Source organism: Augochlora pura, chromosome 5 (assembly GCF_028453695.1).
Source record: "Augochlora pura isolate Apur16 chromosome 5, APUR_v2.2.1, whole genome shotgun sequence".
Taxonomy (NCBI): domain Eukaryota; kingdom Metazoa; phylum Arthropoda; class Insecta; order Hymenoptera; family Halictidae; genus Augochlora; species Augochlora pura.
The window spans coordinates 19,360,954-19,383,519 of record NC_135776.1 but is presented as its reverse complement, the minus strand read 5'-3'; the positions used below and the strand labels follow the sequence as shown (position 1 = coordinate 19,383,519).

Genomic DNA, 22,566 nt, shown 5'->3' with positions numbered 1-22,566 from the left:
ATAAAACACAGTACGGGCCAAATACAATTTCATACTGATCCATTAAAAATGTCCAGTTCAGAGGAGTGCCTGTACTCCGGCGGCAACGCTGGCGGACAGAACGCTGAGAACAGTGCTGACAACGCTTCCGACAATGATCGCGGCTTCCCTCGCCAGAGCAAGACCGACAGGAGCCAATGAGATCACGCTCTGTGCCACGCCGAGGTACGTCTTCAAAATGGTGTTTACCACAGCGACGATGGCGTTGGCTGGGTCCGCGCTCTTAATAGCGAGGTTCAGAGCCTTTTGGATGGCTTCCGGTACGGTCTTTGCTGCGACGCCGAGGGACTTGATCAAGAGCTTCCTGGCATGCTTGGTGGCTTCCGCCAATCCGGGCAACGGGGAGAGTTCTTCGAGTTTCTTCAGGTCCGCTATCTTCGGGATCTCTTTGGTAACCTTGCTGAAGTCGACCTTGGACAGAGCGTTCCTCAACTTGTCCACGTCGATGTCACCGGATACGGTGATCTCGATGTCCCTCTGGCTTCTGCGGTTCGACGATTTTTCCGAGCTGCTGGATTCGCTTGACGAGTCTTGCTTGGGCTTCTGCGAGTGGCCTGGCTTGTTCTCATGCGGAGGATTGTGGTGCGGCGGCTTGTGGTGCGGTGGCTTGTCGTGCGGTGGCCGATGAGACGGCGGCGGCGATTGACCTGGGCACGCCGTGCTCGGGTTAGGATGTTTCGAGGTTGGATGCGGCGTGGTTGGATGAGGAAGTGGAGATTGTGTTGGATGAGGATGTGGAGATTGTGTTGGATGAGGATGTGGAGGACGTGTTGGATGAGGATGTGGAGGACGTGTTGGATGAGGATGTGGAGGACGTGTTGGTCTATGGGGTGGAGCATGCGAGCTGGAACCGTGTGGAGGATGTGTCGGCCTATGTGGTGGAGAAGGGCCATGTGTTGGATGAGGATGTGGAGGACGTGTTGGTCTATGGGGTGGAGCATGCGAGCTGGAACCGTGTGGAGGATGTGTCGGCCTATGTGGTGGAGAAGGGCCATGTGTTGGCTTATGGGGTGGAGCATGCGAGCTGGAGCCGTGAGGAGGACGTGTCGGCTTATGGGTTGGAGCATGCGAGCTGGAGCCGTGTGGGGGACGTGTCGGCTTATGGGTTGGGGCATGCGAGCTGGAACCATGTGGAGGATGCGTCGGCTTATGGGACGAAGGAGCATGTGAGCTGGAGCCATGTGGGGGACGTGTTGGCTTATGGGTTGGAGCATGCGAGCTGGAGCCATGTGGGGGACGTGTTGGCTTATGGGTTGGAGCATGCGAGCTGGAGCCGTGTGGAGGACGTGTTGGCTTATGGGACGAAGGAGCATGCGAGCTGGAACCGTGTGGAGGAAGTGTCGGCTTATGGGACGAGGGAGCATGCGAGCTACTGGGTTTGTTAGTAGAAGGCGTAGGTTTGCTAGAGGAAGGAGGAGGTGTACTAGGACTGCTGGAAGGTGACGCAGGGGAGCTAGGTTTGCTAGAAGAAGGAACAGGTGAGCTAGAGCTGGGGCCATTCGTAGGCCTGCTGGGTGAGCTAGGTGTGCTAGACGTAGGTCCCTGACTACTAGAGGGGGCTGCGGAGGTCGAAGTGGGTCCATCTGAAGGTCTGCTAGGCCCACTAGATGTAGAGGGAGCGGCGGATGTCGAACCTGGACAGCCAAGTTCGGATGGAATAGAACACGAAGCAGAAGAAGCTGAAGTATCAGAATCCACTATCGCAGGATCGATTTCAGTATTACAAAAGCTGTGCGATCTCAGGATCAGAAACCGTTTGAGGCTGTGTTAGGAGGATACTAAAGAAGCTTGGAGAAATTGAAAGACTATCGGGATTAGTAGCTGTGTCGCGTTAGAGAAAGGTTGTGCTTGTTAACTTGACCGAGAGTGCGCACTGTCAATCTTTTAAGCACCTCGTTTTCGGATTGCTTCGACTCACCTGGACGATGTCCTCCGTTCGGCAGGATCTTCTTCAGAAATTGCACGATGCTACGGATCAAGACTTTCACGATTTTAGCCTTCAATTCGACCGGTTTCAACAAGTTGGAAAGGATATCGGGGACTATCACTTGGACGTCTTTGATGATGCTCTGCACCAAATCGCCAGACAATTTCACGACGTCCACGTCGACGGGCAAGTTGTTGTTGCCAATGACGTTGACTAGCCAGTCCTTTGCGTCCTTGGTGAGCGTGTCGGTCAGCGTCGTGACGATATTGAACGGAATCAGGGCACCTGCCCCGAGACCTTCAATTCCATTCACGACGTCATCGACGAGCCGTTGCGCCAAACTATTCGCGAGATCGACGGTGGACGGGTCTTCCTCGGACGACGAGGACGAGCTCGAAGAGTCGTCACCGCCTAATTTTGGTATCGGGATACCGAGTATCTGTGTGAGGCAAGAAAATCAGTCGGCGATCTTTTTATTTTATTTGCTGTCTCTATAATAACTTATTTTTCAATTTATTCTAGATATAAACGCGCAATAACGCGCAGCAGATCATAATCGGAAACATTATTCGTAGATCTTCATCGATTGCAAAATGTGGAGGACAAACTCGGAGGACAAACTTTCGTTAAAAATGTTAATACGTCGAAGACTGTTAAGCAGAACGAAGTATGTCTGTATTTTTAGGAAAACCTCTACATCCCAGGTACCGAACTTTTATGAGGGTTCAGGTAAACCTTCAAGTACGCTAGGCACAGAACTGCGTACTGTCGCCTAGCTCACGAGTTCTTCTGTATAGTCCGTAGCATTCACATCGTGCGCCTGTCCTTCCACCGTACCATTATATTAACTTCTAAATATATAATTATTTACTCTGGTTTTATACTACACGAGAGTGTTTTATTCCACACAACCCCTCAACAAAGACAATGTGTAAATGTTCGATTATTTCAAGCTTCCCGCTCTTTTAGCTTTCGCTTACATATTTTAGTTGTAGATCCGTAATGTTTAGTCTATTTATTTGCAATCTAGGAAAGTATCAATTCTGTGGTACAAGTTGCAGAGTTTGTAGAAGAAATTACAATAAATCGGATCTTTCTGTGCGGTTAGTTTCTTTGTGTCGTACGCGAATGACAAATTGAAATAAATGTTCGTATGAAAGTAAGAAATTCCGAAGAAAAGAAAGTGGAAGGTAACAGTCAGACAGGTAAACTTACCGATTGCCGGGAGGCGCGTACAGGGAGCTGAAGGGCGCACGTAGCGCCGACAAGGGCGAGAATACACAGCACGGTCACACGCATCTTGATTGGCGAGCTCGTCTCTGCTCTACCAAAACCAACGAATTCGCGGTGGTATTTATACGGTGATAATGAATGCGCTGATCCATTTGCTAAAGCGACAATAGGACAAATTATGCGGGAACAGCTGTCTTCGGCAATTACAAGGAAACAATGTCACGGGCGTAACAAATGATTTCGACGGGCTCCGACTTCCGTAATCTATTCTCATGTTCGGGAACGGTTCGATTATCAATACACGCGGCCCGGCTGTCACGCGGTTTTACGGCGGCAGTCTTTTGCCGTAACACGTAACGCGACGCGTTACACACGTGCCGCGAATAACGAATGCATCGCGACGCACGCTGTCATCAATTTTCGTCAGAGTCAACAACTTGACGCGAACGTCTCAATCTCATATTGCGCGGAAACCGCGAACGAACTTTTTATTTCGGGCCCGTGCTTTTCGATTTTTCTCAGTCTTGGATTTAGGACAATGCTCGAGGAGCGTTACAGCAGAGATCCATCAGGAAATTGTAAGTATTCGTTGAATCGGTGATCGTAAATATTCGTGGCACTCGATCTTAAATCAACGAACGAACAAAGTCTTTTTTAATTTTTTCTTTTTAACAAGGTTTGCAACGCTCCGAGTTTAGCTGAATTACAAATAATTGCTCTACAATGAATTTTAGATAAAAATTAGAGCACGATAGATGATAATCTCCTCAATTGTTATTGGCTAGAGATTTTGTTACATCTAATCTTCTCAGGCACGATTCCTTCAAGTATTCGATATGGGTGGTCCCATGGTATCGGGTGGATTCCGATGGTGTCCACTTTAATTTAATTTCTATACCATTCCCGAATAAAGTTATCCAGCAAAAATTCGCCTTTAGACGAATAGGTCTACAATTTATCTGCTGTAAAAAAATTGAAGGAACTTGGAATCGATTTCCAAGCTGAAAAATGAATCATTCAACTGTATAGCAATCGCTTGGTCGACGGGAGAAAAATAATGTAAATCTGTCGAAAAGTCATCGACGGTGCACGGAGTTATTGGCGGCAATTAAAACGTCCGTACTCTTTGTTCCCGCTGCAAAGAAGACCGGCGGCGCTCGGGCCGCGGCTCTCGCGGCAATCTAATAGATTCCACGGAGAGAAAAGGGAGGCGGCCGCGACACGAATTGGATAGATTCCAAAGGCGAAGTCTCGGGAGGGGGGCATCGGTACCCGCGGTCCCCCGTCTCGTTCCATTCATTTTCGAGTCCCAGCTCTCTTTCAACGGACCGGGAGATCTGAGGAATAGTTGTGAGTTTCGGGGCCGATCGTTTGTTCCGCTCGAGATTGCGCGAGACAACAGGGGCCCGCCTCCCCCCCACCCCTACCCGCGGGGGTTGACGGGGGTTGGCCCCGCGGAAACGAATCTTTGAACCAAGCGAAACGCAGCGGAAAGATTGTGTCCCGGAATTCTTGCCGCGCGAAACGGCCACGCACTTGCGCTCGTCTCTATCCAGTGCGCGAGGAGACGAGGCGAGGGGTAGGCGGGGGGGAACTTTGTTCAAATCGCGGGGGGGGAGATCCGGCGAAAGTTGATCCGTTGCGTAACCATCGCGGAATACCCGGCATCGTTTACGAATCGGTGGATCGGCTGACAGGAAAACTTTTCGAAGCCCCCGGATGCCACGTGCTCACTTCCTCGTGGAAATTCCGGGATCCTCCGAAGATTCCGCCATCTGCATCGCTCTTGCTCCGCTTGAGAATTCCTGTACAACTTCCGGCAGGAATTTCAATTGGGAGCGGTGGCGGCGGTGGTGGCGAGTGGCGAGCGGGTGGCCGTGTTCGCGATATCGCCGGGCCGATTGAACGGCTGAAAAATCTGGCGCCTTTCGGTGATCAGATTTCGATCAGCCAGGAGACACTGTGCCTCGAACCGGGCTTGTTAACGCGTTCCGTGCCACGTGTACCACCGGTGGTACAGGTTAAGCTTGATCTTCGGGACCACCGATGGTACACGCAGTCATATCTATTAGGTCGTTCCGAAAGTCATTTCGTTTTTTTTTTGGTGGAAATGAAACACAATAGATTACTAAACAAAATCTATTGTAAAGAATCAAACAAAATTTTTAGCAAACAAGACTTACTACATCAGTTGTCCAATTATATAATGATTATGCAGCTTAAGCGTGAAGTTGGCTGTGAAAAAATTAAGTCTTTTCTTGGGAAAAACGAAATTACTTTCCGAACAACCCAATATTTAATGTGCTGAAAACAGATATTTTATGACAAATGTGATTCCGTAAAATATATTTCAACCGAAAGAAGTTTAAAATCGAAGAATTAATTTCCACCAAAAGAATGGATCTACGATAAGTCTGCTTCACAGTCAGATTAACAATACTTGGTAAATAAAAATAATATATCGATTTTTAAAGCGTTAATTGACCAGAATGAAAAGTCGACTAAATACAGCTCGGCACAGAACGTGTTAGGGAACTAAATAATTGCTTTAATATAATATAATATAATATAATAATAATTTATCTTTCTTGTTATGTTACCAGGGTAACGAAGTCTTGCGTATCCCCTTAACAAATGGTTAGCAAAAAAAAAATGAATATCAACTTTTCAAGAGCGTAAAAATGCGCCGCACGCAATGTGTTAACAAAGAATAATAATAACAATAATAATGATAAATTTGCTTCCTGCAAAAACAATTTCGAAGCATTGACAACGCGTAAAATTTTCTTCAGGCGAATATTTATCGATACCCAGGAAGATCGTTTTTACTGCGAACACGTGAAATTCTCAGCGCGGCGGAAGAGGCGAGAAACGGATAAGATAGGCAGAGGTGGTTTTTTCGTGGATTCGTCGAAGCTGTCGATCCTCCCTTGATTCGCATATGGCTGGCGGGACGGCCCGCCCCCGTCGACGCTTCCATACCAGTGATTGATGCTCGGCGTCGTTTCGCAGACGCGACTACATAAATCAAAAGGCATCCTTATACGCGCGAACCCTTTTCTTGTCCCCTTCTTCCCCGTTCCTTTTTTCCCGTCTGCTCTCGTCTGCCCCCCCCCCCCCCCCCCCCCATTCGAAGGCGCCCCGATGATCAAATCCGTCGATGACGGACGAGAACGTATTAAATACCGAACGGGCATCGATTGTCGTCGGGGACTCCGGGACCGTTGGGCACGACGGAACGCCCCGCGCGGAGACGCCCCCCCCCTTGAAAAAGGTGGGCGTCGAACGAACACGTGCATCATCCCCGAGGCCTCGCGACGATTGAGATATATTTTCTCCGAGCTTCTTCTTTCCACCAACTCCCCCTGTGCAGTTCGTTTTCCTTTTTCCACGGCACACGCGCGCGCGCCCCATCCCCCCCGACCCTGATTATGCGTTGCGTCCCACGGCGCTTGTTCCCGCGCGCATTATTCGGCGCCGGGAAGACGGTGCCGCTGACAGATCGGCCGAGGGAATTGTGGTTTTTAAGAGGAACACGTGCGCGAGCGTTACCTTTTCATGTGCTCGCCACAGACGCCGAAATTAACTGTAGAACCCACTCGCGAGGCATCGAAAGGCTGCATTGTTTACGGCTCCGCGTTGCACTCGCCTGTACTTTCGTACAATGGTCCTCGATCATTAAATCCTTCCTGGAGGCAGTCGAAGAAATTCGTAAATTAAACAATATCTAAAACAAAAAGGTCAATTTGACTTAGTTAACACTTTACCAACCGGTAGCCTATAAATCTGCTTTTAATCCTTTGCACTCGAGTGGTGATTCACTAAAATTGTTCTGTCACCCTTGAAAATAATTTTTATAGCAACAAAGTTAATGTTAGAAAAATTGTTGAAAATGAAACTGCTGGTATGAATCGCGAGAGTAAAATTGGTATACATGAAATGTGCTTTCGTAGCTTGAAATGGAAATACTGTACACTAGAAAAATTATTTCAGATTTACAGTAAAAATGGCTTCGAGTGCAAAGGGTTAATACCTCGAACGATAACGTAACCAATAAATGTAATATCTATTACTGAGATAACCTACCGTAAGCTTCAATATTATTGTATAATTTTTTAAATGTCCTTTCGCGATTAATACAATTATTAGAATCGAAAATAAAATTATAAATTATTAATTTCTTTAACTTCGTTTAGGTCAACTAAAACCTTGGAAAATATGCTCTCACTCGAATTTGGTACATTATTATACAGCATATATCGTAGCGAAATCTTCGAGTCCGCTTGCTCCGAATAAATATATAATTTCGAGGTTGAACGTAATAACGCGAGCGAGAAAAAAAAAGACACGCGAAATCCATTCATTGCTGAACAAGGAGCGGAAGTGCTATTGTTCCAGGCTTGTGTTCGCCGGCTCCAGCTGTATCGATACATCATTCCTGACACGGAACACCATCTAGAATAGAGAAAGGGGAGAGAGAGCTGTAAGAGTTTGCGAGAGACGGATGAATCTACACTTTTGTGCGTTAGCATCCCCCTTTTGCATGGAGGAGCTGCGGAGAAGCGATTCAAACAGCTGCGTCACTTATTGTACTACATCCATTAAAATAGCCCGCGAGAGTCGTGCCTTCCTTTCAGAATTAATTTCTTTTCACTGTCGATACTTTATAGAGCTCTCCTCAACGATATTGTTGTTGAAAATGTTTCGAACTGGTCTACAGATTTCACGCGTTTGTTATAGAAGCGAATAGGTGTTGCTGCATATCTTGTATTTAAGTTAATTTTCCGAGTTCAAGGTCATTCTATTTTGTTGTAACATGGTATTAAATTCTAACAATTATGTTAATTAAATTAAAATGTCTATATTAGATAGCTGTCTCAATTTATCACAAAACCCTCCTCTAATTCTAATAATTAGTTTATTCTAATAATTCGTTATTATAGTGCAAGGGGTTAACCAGTTGATACGTTCACCATAATGTAAATATTATAATATAATAATTCTCGTCCTTCCATTTTCAAACAGTGATAAAAACGAAACTAAACAACCAATCGATGCAATTTTTTCACTAAAATGAAGATGAAAGTTCAGACAGCGAGAAAACAATAATAATTTAATTACTTCGATAGCTAAATATAATAATTTAATTACTTACTACTAAAACAAAAGAATGCGCTGAGACCATCTATTAACATAACCTATAATCACTTAATTGCCAACGCAATAGCCGCATGCAAAACCATTCTATACATCATTGGTTTTTGTGAAACACGAAAAATTCTGCGGTGTCCTATCACTTTGTCCGCGCAGTGTACCATATATCGGATATGCTTCTGACACCGCGATTCAACGAACGTCAATTTAATGGCCAGATCGCCGTGACGACGCGACGCCAGCCAATTTCCACGGGCCCCCGGATCGGAGAAGAAGGGGGCGATAGAGAGCCATCTTTACGGTTTTGTGCGAAAACTTGTCGAACGGATGCTCGCCTTTCGAACCGGTCCTCTCTATTGTCATGTAACTCGAGAGTCTTCGGAACAACTGGGCCCACAGTAGCGCCGATACGTTCTAACGAGTTCTTATGCCGCCCTATTGTTGCCACCGTCCGAATTCATCCTTCACCCTTCGTCCCATCCTATCGTTCTCTGTCCTGTGTCGCCCTGTCTCTCTCTATCTCTCTCTCTCTCTCTCTATCTCTCTCTCTCGACTCTCTCGACTAAGTCGAACGTTGTGCCCGGCAAACACGGGACGTCGCGCGTCCTCGGTCGCCGTCTACCCGTTTCGCGATTTGCCTCGTATTAGCATAGTTCTATGAATCGTAAAATAGTCTGAGCATTCTGCATTATACAACGCGTTCCCGAACCGATGGTCCGAACGAGTCGTGGTAAATCAGATCTTCCAAAGACTAGAATTATAGCAGAATTATCGTAGCAGAATTATCGTTAACCAGCAAATTTTTCGGTTAATCATAATCGAACTAATCATTGCATGATTAATAATTAATGCGTTAATCGTGGCCAACGCTTTCGTTACTGAAATTATCACAAGTAAATTGTTGGATTTTCCTACAGTGCTTGCAAGTACTGTTTAAGCCAACAATATGTGACATTTCTGTATTCTTATTATTATTAATAATATTCAGATAGAATTAATTAATCTTCCAAAAAAAAAAAGGAATAAATATTCTCGGTTCGGTAATTTTTAAACAGTTGACAGATCGTCAACTTGTCATTTGAAATCGATCGATCGCTTTTCGTAACCAGGAAAATATCAGAATCAAATCGCGAACAATAACTTGTCTAGCAACGTCGTTCGTTCGCCGCCTAATTCTCTGATAGACGGCTAAGAAGACAAGCCCCGGGCACCCGGTTGGATAAACCCGAGTATTATCAAACCTGTCGGCAATCTCGACACTTTGCATCTGTGCCCAATATCCCCGACCTTGGGAGTTGGCTTTGCCCGTTGTGTAGTTTTACGTCTGCGTCGCGGCGACGACGACGACGACGACGACGGCGACGACAGTTCGCCCACACGAGAGGCGCACGATGACAAACGTTGCCATCTAAACAAAGGGTCTCGGGCTCTACGTGCGGCAGACACGCAATTTCCGCGACACGTAAACCGTCCGCGAAATGAATTTTTGCCAATCACGCACGTGCGTCAGCGATGCGATAATCCTGCTAACCAGCTGGAACGTCGGCCGAAAAAAATAAGCGAGAGCGCTACTTTGCGAAGACGGATGGCATCTTATCGTCGGTCCTTTTACTTTCCGAACGATATAATTTGTCCCGGATGTCTCCAATCTTAGATTAGCAAACATCACTGTCGTTCTGCAAATAAGAAACCAAGCTAACTATTTTCTACTTTATGATCATTCCTAATATGAAATATTCCATGAGACACTGGGTCTATTGTCTTGACAAAATGATTTTTATGATAATTCACACTGACAAATATTCTGCAATTTTGAATCTCACGTTCTTTCACATGATTATCTCAATGTTGAAATGATTCGTTGAACAAACTAGATAGCTCCACTTTTGCTTTTCTAGGTTCTTTTTCAACTTAACCCTTTGCACTCGAAGTCATTTGATCAGCAAATCTAAAATAATTTCTCTTGCTTCTAATATTTCCATTTTATATAACAAAGTGTATTTCATGCATACGTAATTGATCCTTGTGATTCGTGCAAACAGTTCGACCTATAACAATATTTCAAATCCAAACTCTATTAGCACAAGGATTATTTTAGAACGTGATAGAAAATTTTGAGTGACGCCTCAGAGCCACCGCTCGAGCGCAAAGGGTTAATACGGAGCCGGGAAATTGGCGGAAATTTAGTTCTGTTCCTCGGAAGAATCGCTTTCGATCGCCTCGTCCGCGCCACGCAGGGACCCTCCTCCTCGATACCCTTCGGCCAGGGCCCGCTCTTTCCCCCCCCCCCCCCCCCCCCCCTTCAGCTGCCCGTTTCTATCCGGTGTAAATATAACAGTCGCTCTTTTGTCGAGCACAATGTCAAGCCTTACGATCGTCCAATATTTTTCGTCAACAAGCTGCACGCGTTCATCTCGTTATAAAGTCTGTTTGATCGGCAAACAGTTGCAGCAGCGATGCAGGCGGTATGCACCCGTGCGCGCGCGCGGGCAGAAGCCCCTCGTGCCGCGGACCCTCTTCGAGCACTTGATTGCGGACACGGACCTGCTGAAACGAATCATCATTCGGTCGCTAAACTCCGCTCGACCGTTATCGACGCCGGGGTTCAATTAATCCGTCGCCTCGTCCGGCGACGTTCCTTCCAATTTTTATTCACGCGAGTTCGCGTATTCGCGACGATCGTGCTGTGTTAACCCTTTGCAGACGAAACCATTTTAACTAGAAATCCAAGATATTTCTATAGGCTTGTAGTGTTGCCATTTTATACAACTTGGAGCATTTTATATATTATAGAATTCCATTTTGTGACTTGTCCAATAATTAACGGCTCTTAACAATTTTCTAAAAATATAAATGAATGTGATACAAATTATTATAGGCGCATTAGAGTCGCCACTCGACCGCAAAGGGTTAATCTCCATGGAGATCTTCGTTCTCGATAATTGTTTTATTAATAGCAGAATAGGGGGACCCTTCCTTACGGAGACTAAATAAATAATTGATTTGTAAATACAGATTAATCGTACTGTTAGAATTTGTTAATAGAAACGTTTTCTTGTACTTCGAAAGCATACTGTAGCCATAACTGTAATAATATAGTAAATGCGATAGTATATGTATAACCGTAATAATGTAGCAAATGTCATACTATACTTATAATGGCAGCAATTGTCTAAAATACATTTAGATCTGCCCTTTAAAGATAGGGAATATATTTCTTTACAAATTAGAAAATTTTTCATTGTAAAAATTATAGATGATGTTCTTTGTTTCTCTGAGAATCTCGTGGGAATTTTTCATAATTTTATTATATAATTTTTCATTTAATATATAACACGATGGCTGCCGAAGCACAAAAGAATTAAAAATGTGAACAGAATTCAACCGACTCGATTATGTTACTATAACAATAACATGTGCTTTGTAATAATGAAAATTAATTCTTGTAAAACTGCCAACCTGGAGACAATGTATGAACAATATCTTCGAACAGTAATATCAATTAACATTAAGAAAAGCGAACGTGTACAATGAAATTGATTTTGCTGGCCCATCGGAGTGGTTTCTAAGACAATTTTATCTGACAACTAGACGGCGCATCTTCTTCTAAGATGGAAATAGCGAAAGGACGAGGGCAGGAAAGAACGATGAACCCTGGTAGTTCGAAATGCAGATTAATCGGCGACGGAGCGGATTCATTTAGCAGAGCCGCCCTCCTTCTCTAACCGAGACCAAACAGTGGCCCCGTAATGAGATACCTTCAGCCACAATACACCCTTCATCCGAGCGGAAGAGAAACAAGAGAATAGCATTATCGGGGAAACGTACAGGCAATCTCGACCAATCAATCGCTACCGAACGTTGTATCACTATCACCGTCAAAAGCGGCAACAAGCGTAACCATGATCGCGTCGATTACGGCCCTAGTGAATATAGGCTAGTGCCCAAAGTCCAATTAGGCGGAGGAGCGTACCGATCCGTAATCCAAGAGCTTTGGAATCATCGATCGGGATTCTTCGGAATCAACCGCCAGAAAAGTCTCCTCCCGAATCTCCTGTTCTATTTAGCCTGAACATTGGATAACCAAGCGTCGCGATCGCCAATTCTGTAAAATCGAGTTCAGGAAATTTCTAATCCAGTGACTGCGTTTCAACATGTTTTTATAAGGTTTCTCTTGGTATTTTAGTGATCGAGAAGTTACAGTTACATTTAAATATAATTATTTCGAATAACAGTATGTGGTAAGGTGATTAAATATTTTACTATAGCAGGTGGAACACCGTAGCATGCCGCAGCCGCAAAGAAAACCATTTCGGCGGACCATTGATTACAGTTCCATAGATTGGAGCCCCCGTGCGTCGGCGGGCAACGTATCGTGTACAGTCCTTGTGAAGTTCCACAAAGCTCGGCCGCGTGAACGCTTCATGGCCGAGCCCGTAGGATTTAGACGTGTGATCCTTGATGAAGAGGTCATTGAACCTGGAGCTCGAATCACCACACGAGGATCGGCCCGCTCGAGTCGGCGGTGCTCCGTTAGATAGCTTACGAGGCAGTTACCAGGCCGTTACCATGTCGATGGTGCCACTTGTCTCGAGAGGGCTGCAACCTGCTTCAAACCTCGCCCGCTTCGCAAGGAAATGGGATAGCGTCTGTACATCCTGGTTCATCAGTCGCTCGAGTGACTTTGACATGACACTGGCATTTGCTAATAACCAATTTTCCTCTACCCTTTGTCCCCCTCCCCCTCCCCCCCCCCCCCCTTCCACGCGCTTTAACCCGTGATCACCGTAACAGCGATTTTTGCCAAACTTCGACGTCTATCCTTCAACCGTGGCGGAAAAGTTGACGACGCGCCTAACTCGTGATGCACAAGGAACAAAGCGAACTCTTTTCGTTCACACTTTTCAATGCTTTTCGTTCAACCCCTTGCTGGAATTTAACGAGTCAAAATTGTTGTGGAGATTAATAACAGTAAGCTGATACGTTCATTTAAGAAGGAATCGACTTTTATTCTCTCGTCGCCAATATTTAAACATTCGACGTGCGTACGCAATGATTATAGAATTCCTTTTCCTTCGAAGAAATTAGTGCGATCGAAAATATTCTAATCGCAATAATTGCAAAGGAAATGGTACGGCAATAATTATTATAATAATAATATTAACTGCGAATAATTATAAATCTATTACAATTGTAAAAGTCTTCTCAACTCGTATACCTTCTCACGGATACGAAAACTATTTATTTCGCCTAAATATCTGCAGGTCTAGTCACCAAATTCATAAAAGCGTTTCGAAGCGCGTCAAGAGCCGAAAGGAATGAATTCCAAGTTCTCTTAATTGATGTACACCGTCCGACGGAGTTTGCGCGAACGGCACGAAGAAGTAGCTCGCAGAAGGGGGTCGAACTAAACGGTCTGCCATTATAAATCATCCGAGATTAGAAAGGTGTGCGCGGTCGGTCGGTCGGTCGGTCGAATCGAGCGGCGTTCGCGCGTATGTTTTTATTGAGATGCAAGAAAGTAATCGGTGGTTTATGGTGGGAAGAAGGCGGTCCAATAGGCGTGTAAGTGGAGACGACTGCTGCACTTTGTAGATAAAACAGACCGGGTGTCTAGCTAGCGGGAGCTAGATGCAGCGGTCCGGCGAACCTATAGGTCCGAGAGACTGGAGAGCTCCTTAAATCACATGTAATCGTTTCCGACCACTCGCCGTCCGAACCCCTGGGATCAGACACCGCCAGTTTAGACCAACGTGTAAGTAACCCTGTCTCACCTTTTTCGCCGTTTTTTTTCCCCTTCCTATCCCCTCCGCAGAGGGAGAAAGAGAGAGAGAGTCAATGGTAACAGCTTGCGTTCACTCTTCGCAAGATAAATGCTCGTTCAGTTTACCTTCGAGCTAATGAATTTGTGACCGTATTAGCCCTGAAATTGAGTTCCTGCCCCAAGGTGGAAACGATCATTAAAACAGTAGCATATCGGTCTCCGAGGAACCAGAAATCTTCCGGAGTATCGACCGAAGAACAAGCCTCCAATCGGTATAAACAAAATAAAAATTAACGTAAGAAATTAACGTGTCGCGTTAACATTGTTGCTATAAATATTATTTCAAAGGGTGACAGAACCCCTCAAAAGGTTAACCCTTCGCGCTCGAAGCGATTTCAACCGCAAATCTAATATCATTTCTCAAACTTCTATTATTTCCACATTTCAGACAACAAAATTCCTTTCTCTTCCAAGAAATTAGCGCGAACGAAACAATTCTAGTAATCGCAAAGAAAATGGTGGGGGTTAAAGAAGATCGCTTTGAACTGCGTCCTGTATCGGAAGCATCCAAGATCCGGCGTCTCGGTTGCGTCAAGTAAAACGCGCGCGGGAAGGGGAGGAAGACCGCGAAGCGCGACGAGCAAGAAGGGAATCATTGAAAATGGAATGCCGGAGCCTCGCGGTTTGCGGGCTGAGAGAGACATTTCGGTCGGCGGGCAAAGTAAGCAAAAAGTACCATCAAATTTTTACTTCGTTAAATCTGAATACTTCTTCTTCTTCTTCTTCTTCTTCTTCTGCTGCGTGTACGCGGTGGCTCCCCGAGACCGTTCCGTTTCTGTTTGGTCAAGCACCGTCCTGTTTTACTTTTCCCCCCTCCCCCCCTCTGGCGGAGCCGCCGCCCGAGGTAACTCGCCGAGCATGAGCATAAGTAATGAAGAAACCTTGAAGACTTTTCCTCTGCTCTCGGAAGGCTGCTACCTTCGCGAATGGAAAAGACAGGAGTTTGGCAGAGTGGGCCTGGAAAAAGGAACGGAGGGCCAGAGCAAAAAGAGAGAGAGAGAGAGAGAGAGAGAGGGGGGGATTGAGGTGGGCGTAGAAGGGGGAAAAGGGAAGATCAAGGTAATATTAATAAGTAGAAGGAAAAGTTGGTTTGATCAGCTAAGCCGGACTCGTCCGGCACTAGACCACATCAGAGAAAGACTCGAAGCGCCGAAGCTATTAGCATAATTACAATACTTCCAGTCTGGCCGGGCCAACTTTCTGCTTATTTTAAGCCGGCGCTCTGATATCTCTACCGTGATAGGATTGCGACCGGATCCATTACGCTGATGTAACGTTCAAGGGCCGAATCATCGGAACGGATCGCGTTCCGTGTTCGGCTGTCATCGATTCCACGGATTCGCGAACCCTCGAACACCCCGATCACTGTTGTCCCGTCGAATCGAATCGGAGAAAGAGAGAGAGAGAGAGAGAGAGAGAGAATCTACGATTTTCCCACGTTCATCGACTTCTACCGCAGCCGGTCGAATCTTAATGACCAGAATATCGTGCGCGATAACCGCGCATGATAAAGTGTCGGACGTCGCGGAGGTGCAAAGCTGAATCAGCCGTAGTCGCCGAACCGAGACACCCTTCGCAACTTCTGCCCCGTTTATGTTCTCGCCGTAGATAAATCTAATTCGCGACGCTCTGTGTGTGTGTGCGCGCGCGCGCGCTCGTTATTTACCGTTTCTACTCAATAAGGGAGAGCTATCCTGAAATAGATCGTTTCCGCCTCGATTCGCTTGTCAAAATCTGTACAGTAAGGCCTTCGGACCGTCCGATACCATAAACCACCGTTTAAATCATTTATATTTGTTTCGCGTTGATCAGGATATATTTCATCTTTATTCAGCACGATGGCATCGAGGAAATAGAATTTTCGCAGGCGAAGTCTATCGCATTGTTTTTTTTCGTAAAATTATTCCGAAATCCATTGTTTCCATGTTTCTTCGATAATCAGATTTAACCCTTTTGCACTCGAAGCCATTTTCACTGTAAATGTGAAATAATATTCCTGGCTCATAGTATTTCTATTCTACGCAATAAAGTGCACTTTTATTAATACAAAATTGACGTTTGCGACTCGTTGAAACGGTTTCACTAGTCAACCATTTTTTCAATCTAAACCTTATTGTTATAAAAATTATTTTGAAATGTAATAGAATAATTTTAGTGGTGTCTCGAAGGGTTAATCCGTTAAGAATAATATATTATATTTTGGCTGTCCTTTCGCCAAGATAAAGAACGCTTTTGTGCATTAACAAATCAATTTATAACGTCTATTGTAACAAAGAATACAGAATGCATATAAATACAGAAATAAGTATTATAAATAAATATTATAGAATTTAGTACCTCGTCACATTGGACGTGCATCGATTGTTATAAAAAAAAAGTATAGTCTTGAGAATGGAGAAACGTTTTAGAAAGCGTGAATTTCGGTATCCTCGGTAATGGAAGGTTAACGACGCCGCTGTAAAATGAACGATAGTCCGGGGGGCCTGACAATATTATTAATGGATTATAATAGAAAGCGTAACACCGCGAGGAAGATTAATCGTTCGATCGATCCTATCAAATTGCCGATGAGACGCGCGATATTCGACGCGGTGGGATTCCCAATTCCCGGCTGCAAATAAGGTTACAAATAAAGGTTTCGTCTTTCCATTCTCGCCCGCAACGGGGTATGAAAGCCTCGGCCTCTCGCGCGTGGAAACTCGAGGAAATGGCGGAACTCGTCGCGCTCTCTTTTCTGTCGGCGAAAAATCGTCCCCCCCTCCTCCCCTCCTCGATATTACTATACCGATTTTGCCTGGCGGAGGCTGAACTTACATTCGTCTCGCCCATTGTCACGGCAAAATAGAATTAATCTTCCCTCGATATCTACGAAATCGATTGAAAAATATCTAAACAAAATGGCAGACCCTCGGTTCTTCTTTCTTTCTTTTTATTTTTTTCTTATTTTATATTTGTTTTTATTTTTTTCTTATTTTATATTTGTTTTTATTTTTTTCTTATTTTATATATTTCACCGCGTAATGAATATCTTGTGTTCGAGATAAAGCGAAGATATCTCTGTGATTTGTTAATGCACCCCCTTTTTTGTGTATATTAGAAAAGAGGGTAGGGAATGGTAATTTTTCAGTGACGGAAATAATTCCGTCTAATTATAGAATATATTATATAGTATACAATATTATTATAATAATATTCTAATAATAATATTATAATAATAATAATAATAATATATATATATATATATATGTATGTATATGGATATATAATATTATTATAATAATATTCGATTTATATGAATTTGTAGACATCGAGAAAAAGTTGCAAATAGCTAATAAACTTTAACGTTTAGTCATGTACTAGATGTCCCCTGAGAGGGAAGGGTGCAAAGGGTTAAAGTGTTTCAGTTTGTCTATTACTTTAATGTACCCACTTTTGTCAGAAATTCATGGAGATCACAGTCTAAGCGTCACATTGGAATCATTAGAAAACTCCCATAAAGGTCAGCTAAAATATTGTTTCACGTATAGAAGGATTATTCATTTAAATAAGGTCACGAAAATATACCATTGAAGAACATCCCATCGCCGCCTGACATGTCCGGATTCTTTAAGTGTGACAATATGAAAAAATACGTGGAAAATTCGACATGATAAATTTGTCAGACTAGGATGGGACGTTCGGGATGCATTTCCTGGGATTTCGAACGACTATTGTTTCGAGCGCAACGGGTTAGAAGGTTTCGTTTAATGTCGGGGAGTAAAAACGCGTGGCTCGCGAATCGTTCTCGATCATCTCGATGGAGGGAGCCCAATGTGGCGGAAGAAGCGCGATTTTTCTCGCGGCAAGCAGTCGACAGTCGACAAAGAGGATGAAGAATAAGAGGAAGAAGAAACAGTGTGTACCTGTTGCCCTGGGGGGTCGAACCCCCGCGGGGCTCGAGAGGTACCGTACCGGGGTTCCCTTACGGATCCTGACAAAATGTCTTTACCCTCTCCGATCACCGTGAAGAAAAAGCGTCGGATGGGACACGGTGGCGCGTAAGTAAACCTCATAAGTAATCTCGCCGGCGGCGGGCGGCGCGTCCTCGATTTGAATTACTCTTCTGTTATTTCTTGCCCGTCGCCGGGCGTTATCAGAAATCCGCTCGCTCGTCGGATTAGCATGTCTGAGGTAGCGACCATCAATTTCAATATCCACTCGATAAATATTCCTTTGGAAGCCGACTTCTTTTCCGCCGCGCCGTTCACCACCCCGCGGCGGCCCGTCCCGCGCGCGCTCCCGGCTTCGCCCTCTTGGCCTCCTCCCTCATCCCCTATCGGCCAGCTCCCGCTCTCCTGTCTGGAGGATCCGTAAGATTCGATGGAGCAACGAGACATACGGACCGATAGACGGGTCGCAGACTGGCTTTAGATAATATCCTATCCTCCTCCATCCTCCCCCATCCCCTCCCCAATCTCTATACGGTGAGACCCTGCAACGATATTTTCCTACGAAAAGTTCCAACGACAGTGTTCGAGCGTGCCGTGAGCTCTCCCTCTCTCCCTCCCTCTCTCTCTCTCTTGGTCGCTGATCCGGAACCGTTGGGATTCCGTGGATTTTATCCGAGGACCGTCGGCTGCGTCCTCGCATTTCATCTAATTATACGATATTTTCTCTTCCTTGGGAAACTGGGACAGCCCTTCGAGAATGTGTTTGGCGGATCAACGAAATACCAGCGGGCGGACGTAGAGACGAATTATTCGCGGAATATGCTCGGCGAAATTTCCAGTTGCTTATATTCGCTTGGACGCGTAGTTAGTTGCGGACGAAAGAATTTTTAACCCTTTGCTTTACAGTGTCGTGTCATAAATCGATATGAAATCGGTATTACCAATAACTGTCGTCGTCCGATGAGTATTTTTCTTCGCAAGAAATTAATATTGGCACAATGATTTTCATCCTCCAATCAATTAAGCATTTCCATTTGATGTTTAAATATATTTCAAGATTTTATACACGCTGGTCCATTATTTTGTTATCACTGAAATTATTAAGAGAACAAATTAACGGCTATGAAATCGATGCGTTTTGCGTTTGACAATTTTTATCCGCCGTAAAAATCGTCGTAATTATTTTTGTATGAAAATCATCGTCGTTCGAGTAGCTTTGAAAATATTTGAATGCACCAATTGTGACCACAATGTTCGCTTAATAATATTAACCGAGTACTGAAAGCACGTTGACTTCTGTATAATTCGTTCGACATAGGTATATCGAAGAATGAAGCGATCGACGACGTTATCGGGAAATTTCACGGATTTTCGGCGCGTAAAAAGTTTCCGTCGTTTGTTTTATTGGCCGAATCGATCTCCGCAGGGGGCCACGTGTTACGGCACTTTAATCCTTTCGGCGTAAATACGCGCGCGATTCCGAAGAGAAATGTAACGGCAACAAAAACTGTCCGCTGCACCCCCCCCCCCCCCCCCACCCCCGCCGCCGACGCCGCCGCGGCGCGTCTGACCCCCGTAGGGCGAAACGGAGGGCCGAGCTTTGATACGCCGCGATACTATGATACAGTGGGGCGCAGAGATTTTCACCGGGTACCGGGAACACGTGCCAGGTGTAGTGGAAGCGCGGCGCGTTGGTTGCGCGATCGGTGTCATTTGCCTAGGAAATTACGGTCTTCTGTCACACTGACTAATCTACTCCGTTACACGCGACAACGTAACTCTGTCACTGGCACCGCAGGGCCCCGCTCTCTCTCTCTCTCTCTCTCTCTCTCTCTCTCACTCTCTCTCTCTGCTTTTCGCTTCCATCTGCTCCGCGACCAACTTCGTTTAACTCATTTCCCTCTTTCCAGCCTTCGCGACCAACCCTCCACCCCTTTTTGCCGAACGATCGTTCGCTGGAACGTTGAATTTGTAACGCGGACCAGGTGACATTTCAATAGCCCGCGAAACGTTGTTTAGAAACTCTTCGCAGCCGACGAGATGAAATTTACAAGAAGATGGACTCGGTTGTTTTCTTGTAAAAGCTATTTCTTCTTCGGAAATGCAGAATTCCTGCAGGAGTTGCACAAAGACAGATCCAACGAAGAAAGAATGTGTTTTGCAGCCAAACATCAGACAGTTGTGAACCCTCTTAGTACCGAACAACGATATATCGTTGTTGGCTATTATTGACAAGATAGTTTTCTTAATATTTTAATTAAACAACAATTTCATTTCTTATTTCTTCTCCCTTTTTGAACTTGTCATTTTTCAGGCTTTTCAAAATTCTTGCAATTTCTTTCCGAAACTTGATGAAACATCGTCAAACGTGTTTTAAACATTTCGCTCAGATACAGACTCTTTTGGTCGGTACTAAGAGGGTGAAAAATGGACGCGAACATGCGAACGACCGAAGTAGCCAGAACATTGGATATCGCCTTAACCGTTTGCACTAGTGCGGCGTCTCTGAGGCGCCACGTCTAATTATTTACAAACCACGGTTTTCCTAGCATCGCGCGGTAATGACAAAACGGCGCTGCGCAGCACGCCCCCTCCCCGAACAACAATCCGGGCATCGACGGCGCCGCGGACGTGATTCGCGTACGCGTAGCAGAGCGCGAGTCGGTTACCTCGTTAAAAGTACACAACGGCCGTTTATTCGCGAGCAGATTGTGCATCGTCGTTGTAAATACCTCCGGGCGATTTTATCAGGGCGCGGGGAGCGTGGCTGCGCGCGTTAGAGTCGCGCGGCGGCGGGGGCGGAAGGAGAGGAAGGCAGGCAGGCGGGGACAGACCCCGAGCGGAGGCGAACGCCGTTCTCCTCTCCTCTCCTCTACAAAAGGGTAATATTTCCGTGACGCTATTACACTTAGCGGAATAGGGGTGCGTCGAGGCTCGGGTAACTACCCAGTTAACGCAGTGGCGGTTCGCGGCGGCGGCTTCGTCGTCGTCTGCGACGTCCCTACAAAAGGTTATAAAAATTCAATTAACTCCGCAGTTTTAATTAATTCCGTATTTATATGACGCGATAAACAGAAACTACCCCCGCGCGGCAGTTTCATTTAATCTCCGGGCATTGTGCGATGGCCACACTATCTCTCTCTCTCTCTCTCTCTCTCTCTCTCTCGCTCTCTCTTGCGAGCGAGCGCGATCCCGCGGAAACCCGATTTTTCTCTGTTGTCTCTTTGTTGCGTCGCACCTCCCCCCGCTCTTCACGTGCTCCCTCTTTTTTTTTCGCTCTCTGCCGCCGCCGCCGCCGCTCTCCCAATTTCGACGAGGCGTCGGAATCGTCGCCGTTCGATTTGCTCCTTTTCTCCGTATGGGGGATTTTTGAAAAATCACACGCGGCGGGGGAAGGAGCGCGGGTGGGAGGGGGAGGGTGCGCGAGGCAGACCGCCAACCCCCAGAAGTATGCAAATCTGATGCAAATGTAATTAAAAGTAGTGATGGCTGCGGATTTGGTACTATCGTCGATGGATCTGACAGGGGACGACCAACGCCGCCTGTAAAGCGTCGAGGCTACCACCCCCGCCACGGAATTTCCTGTCAGCGATCTTTCGCGGGCTCTTCTCGCCGCGAAAAAATGCTATCGGTTCCCGCATTGTTCAATTTAATTCTTTTTGATTCGCTGAACAGTCTTATTTTGTTCTTTACGACGTCGCGACCGTGACTGTCTTTCGACTTGCAATAATTTTCGAAGAATAATAACTGAACATGTTTAACATTCACGACATTTGACGCAAAGACAATTTAATTAACTCCTGTTAAAATTTATTATATACCAGCTATTATTGTACCCCCGTGCTGTATTTTCAGTGGCTTACAATTTCCGTGGCTCTAATAGTTTGCTAACAGAAACGTAATATTTGTGTTTGTCCTGTGTCCATATTTACTTCAACATCAGCCTCGGAAATAAATAATTTTTACTAAAATCCGAATAAAGGATTATTTATTCAGTGAAAAAATTTTAATACAACATTTGCGTCGACCGGAAGGTCCATACGAAAATTTATCACGAAGATATGTTCGTAATGTAAACAATTATTAAGGACCGAGTTCGTTTTACATCTTCAGTGATTTTAATCGAACGCGACTTGAATTTATAAGAAACGAATAACATTTGTATTTATTCAGATCTCTTAAAATCTTTACCGAAATTATACAATTTAACCCTTTGCACTCGAGGCTATTTTATCTGTGAATTTGAAATCATTTTTCTAATGTACAGTATTTCCATTTTAAGCGACCAAGTGTATTTTATACCAAGTTAACTCTTGTGATTCGTACCAACAGTTTTGTGTTCAACAATTTTTTTAAAATTAAACCTCGTTGCTACGAACATTATTTTAGGTGACGGAATAATTTAAGCGGTGCTTCGAGAGCAAAGGGTTAATAAAACCAAAAATAGAGGTCCAAAAATT

General features: G+C 45.1%; 1 protein-coding gene across 1 annotated transcript; it reads right to left on the bottom strand.

The window, feature by feature from the left end:
- Positions 1-6: 6 nt before the first annotated feature.
- LOC144470137 (uncharacterized) lies at positions 7-3,308 on the bottom strand. The gene is made up of 3 exons (XM_078180992.1): positions 3,182-3,308; positions 1,958-2,405; positions 7-1,673 (listed from the first exon to the last, which is right to left on the bottom strand). Exons 1-3 carry the CDS (start codon positions 3,263-3,265, stop codon positions 58-60), a joined length of 2,148 nt encoding a protein of 715 aa, XP_078037118.1. The 5' UTR covers positions 3,266-3,308; the 3' UTR covers positions 7-57.
- Between the last annotated feature and the right edge of the window lie 19,258 nt (positions 3,309-22,566).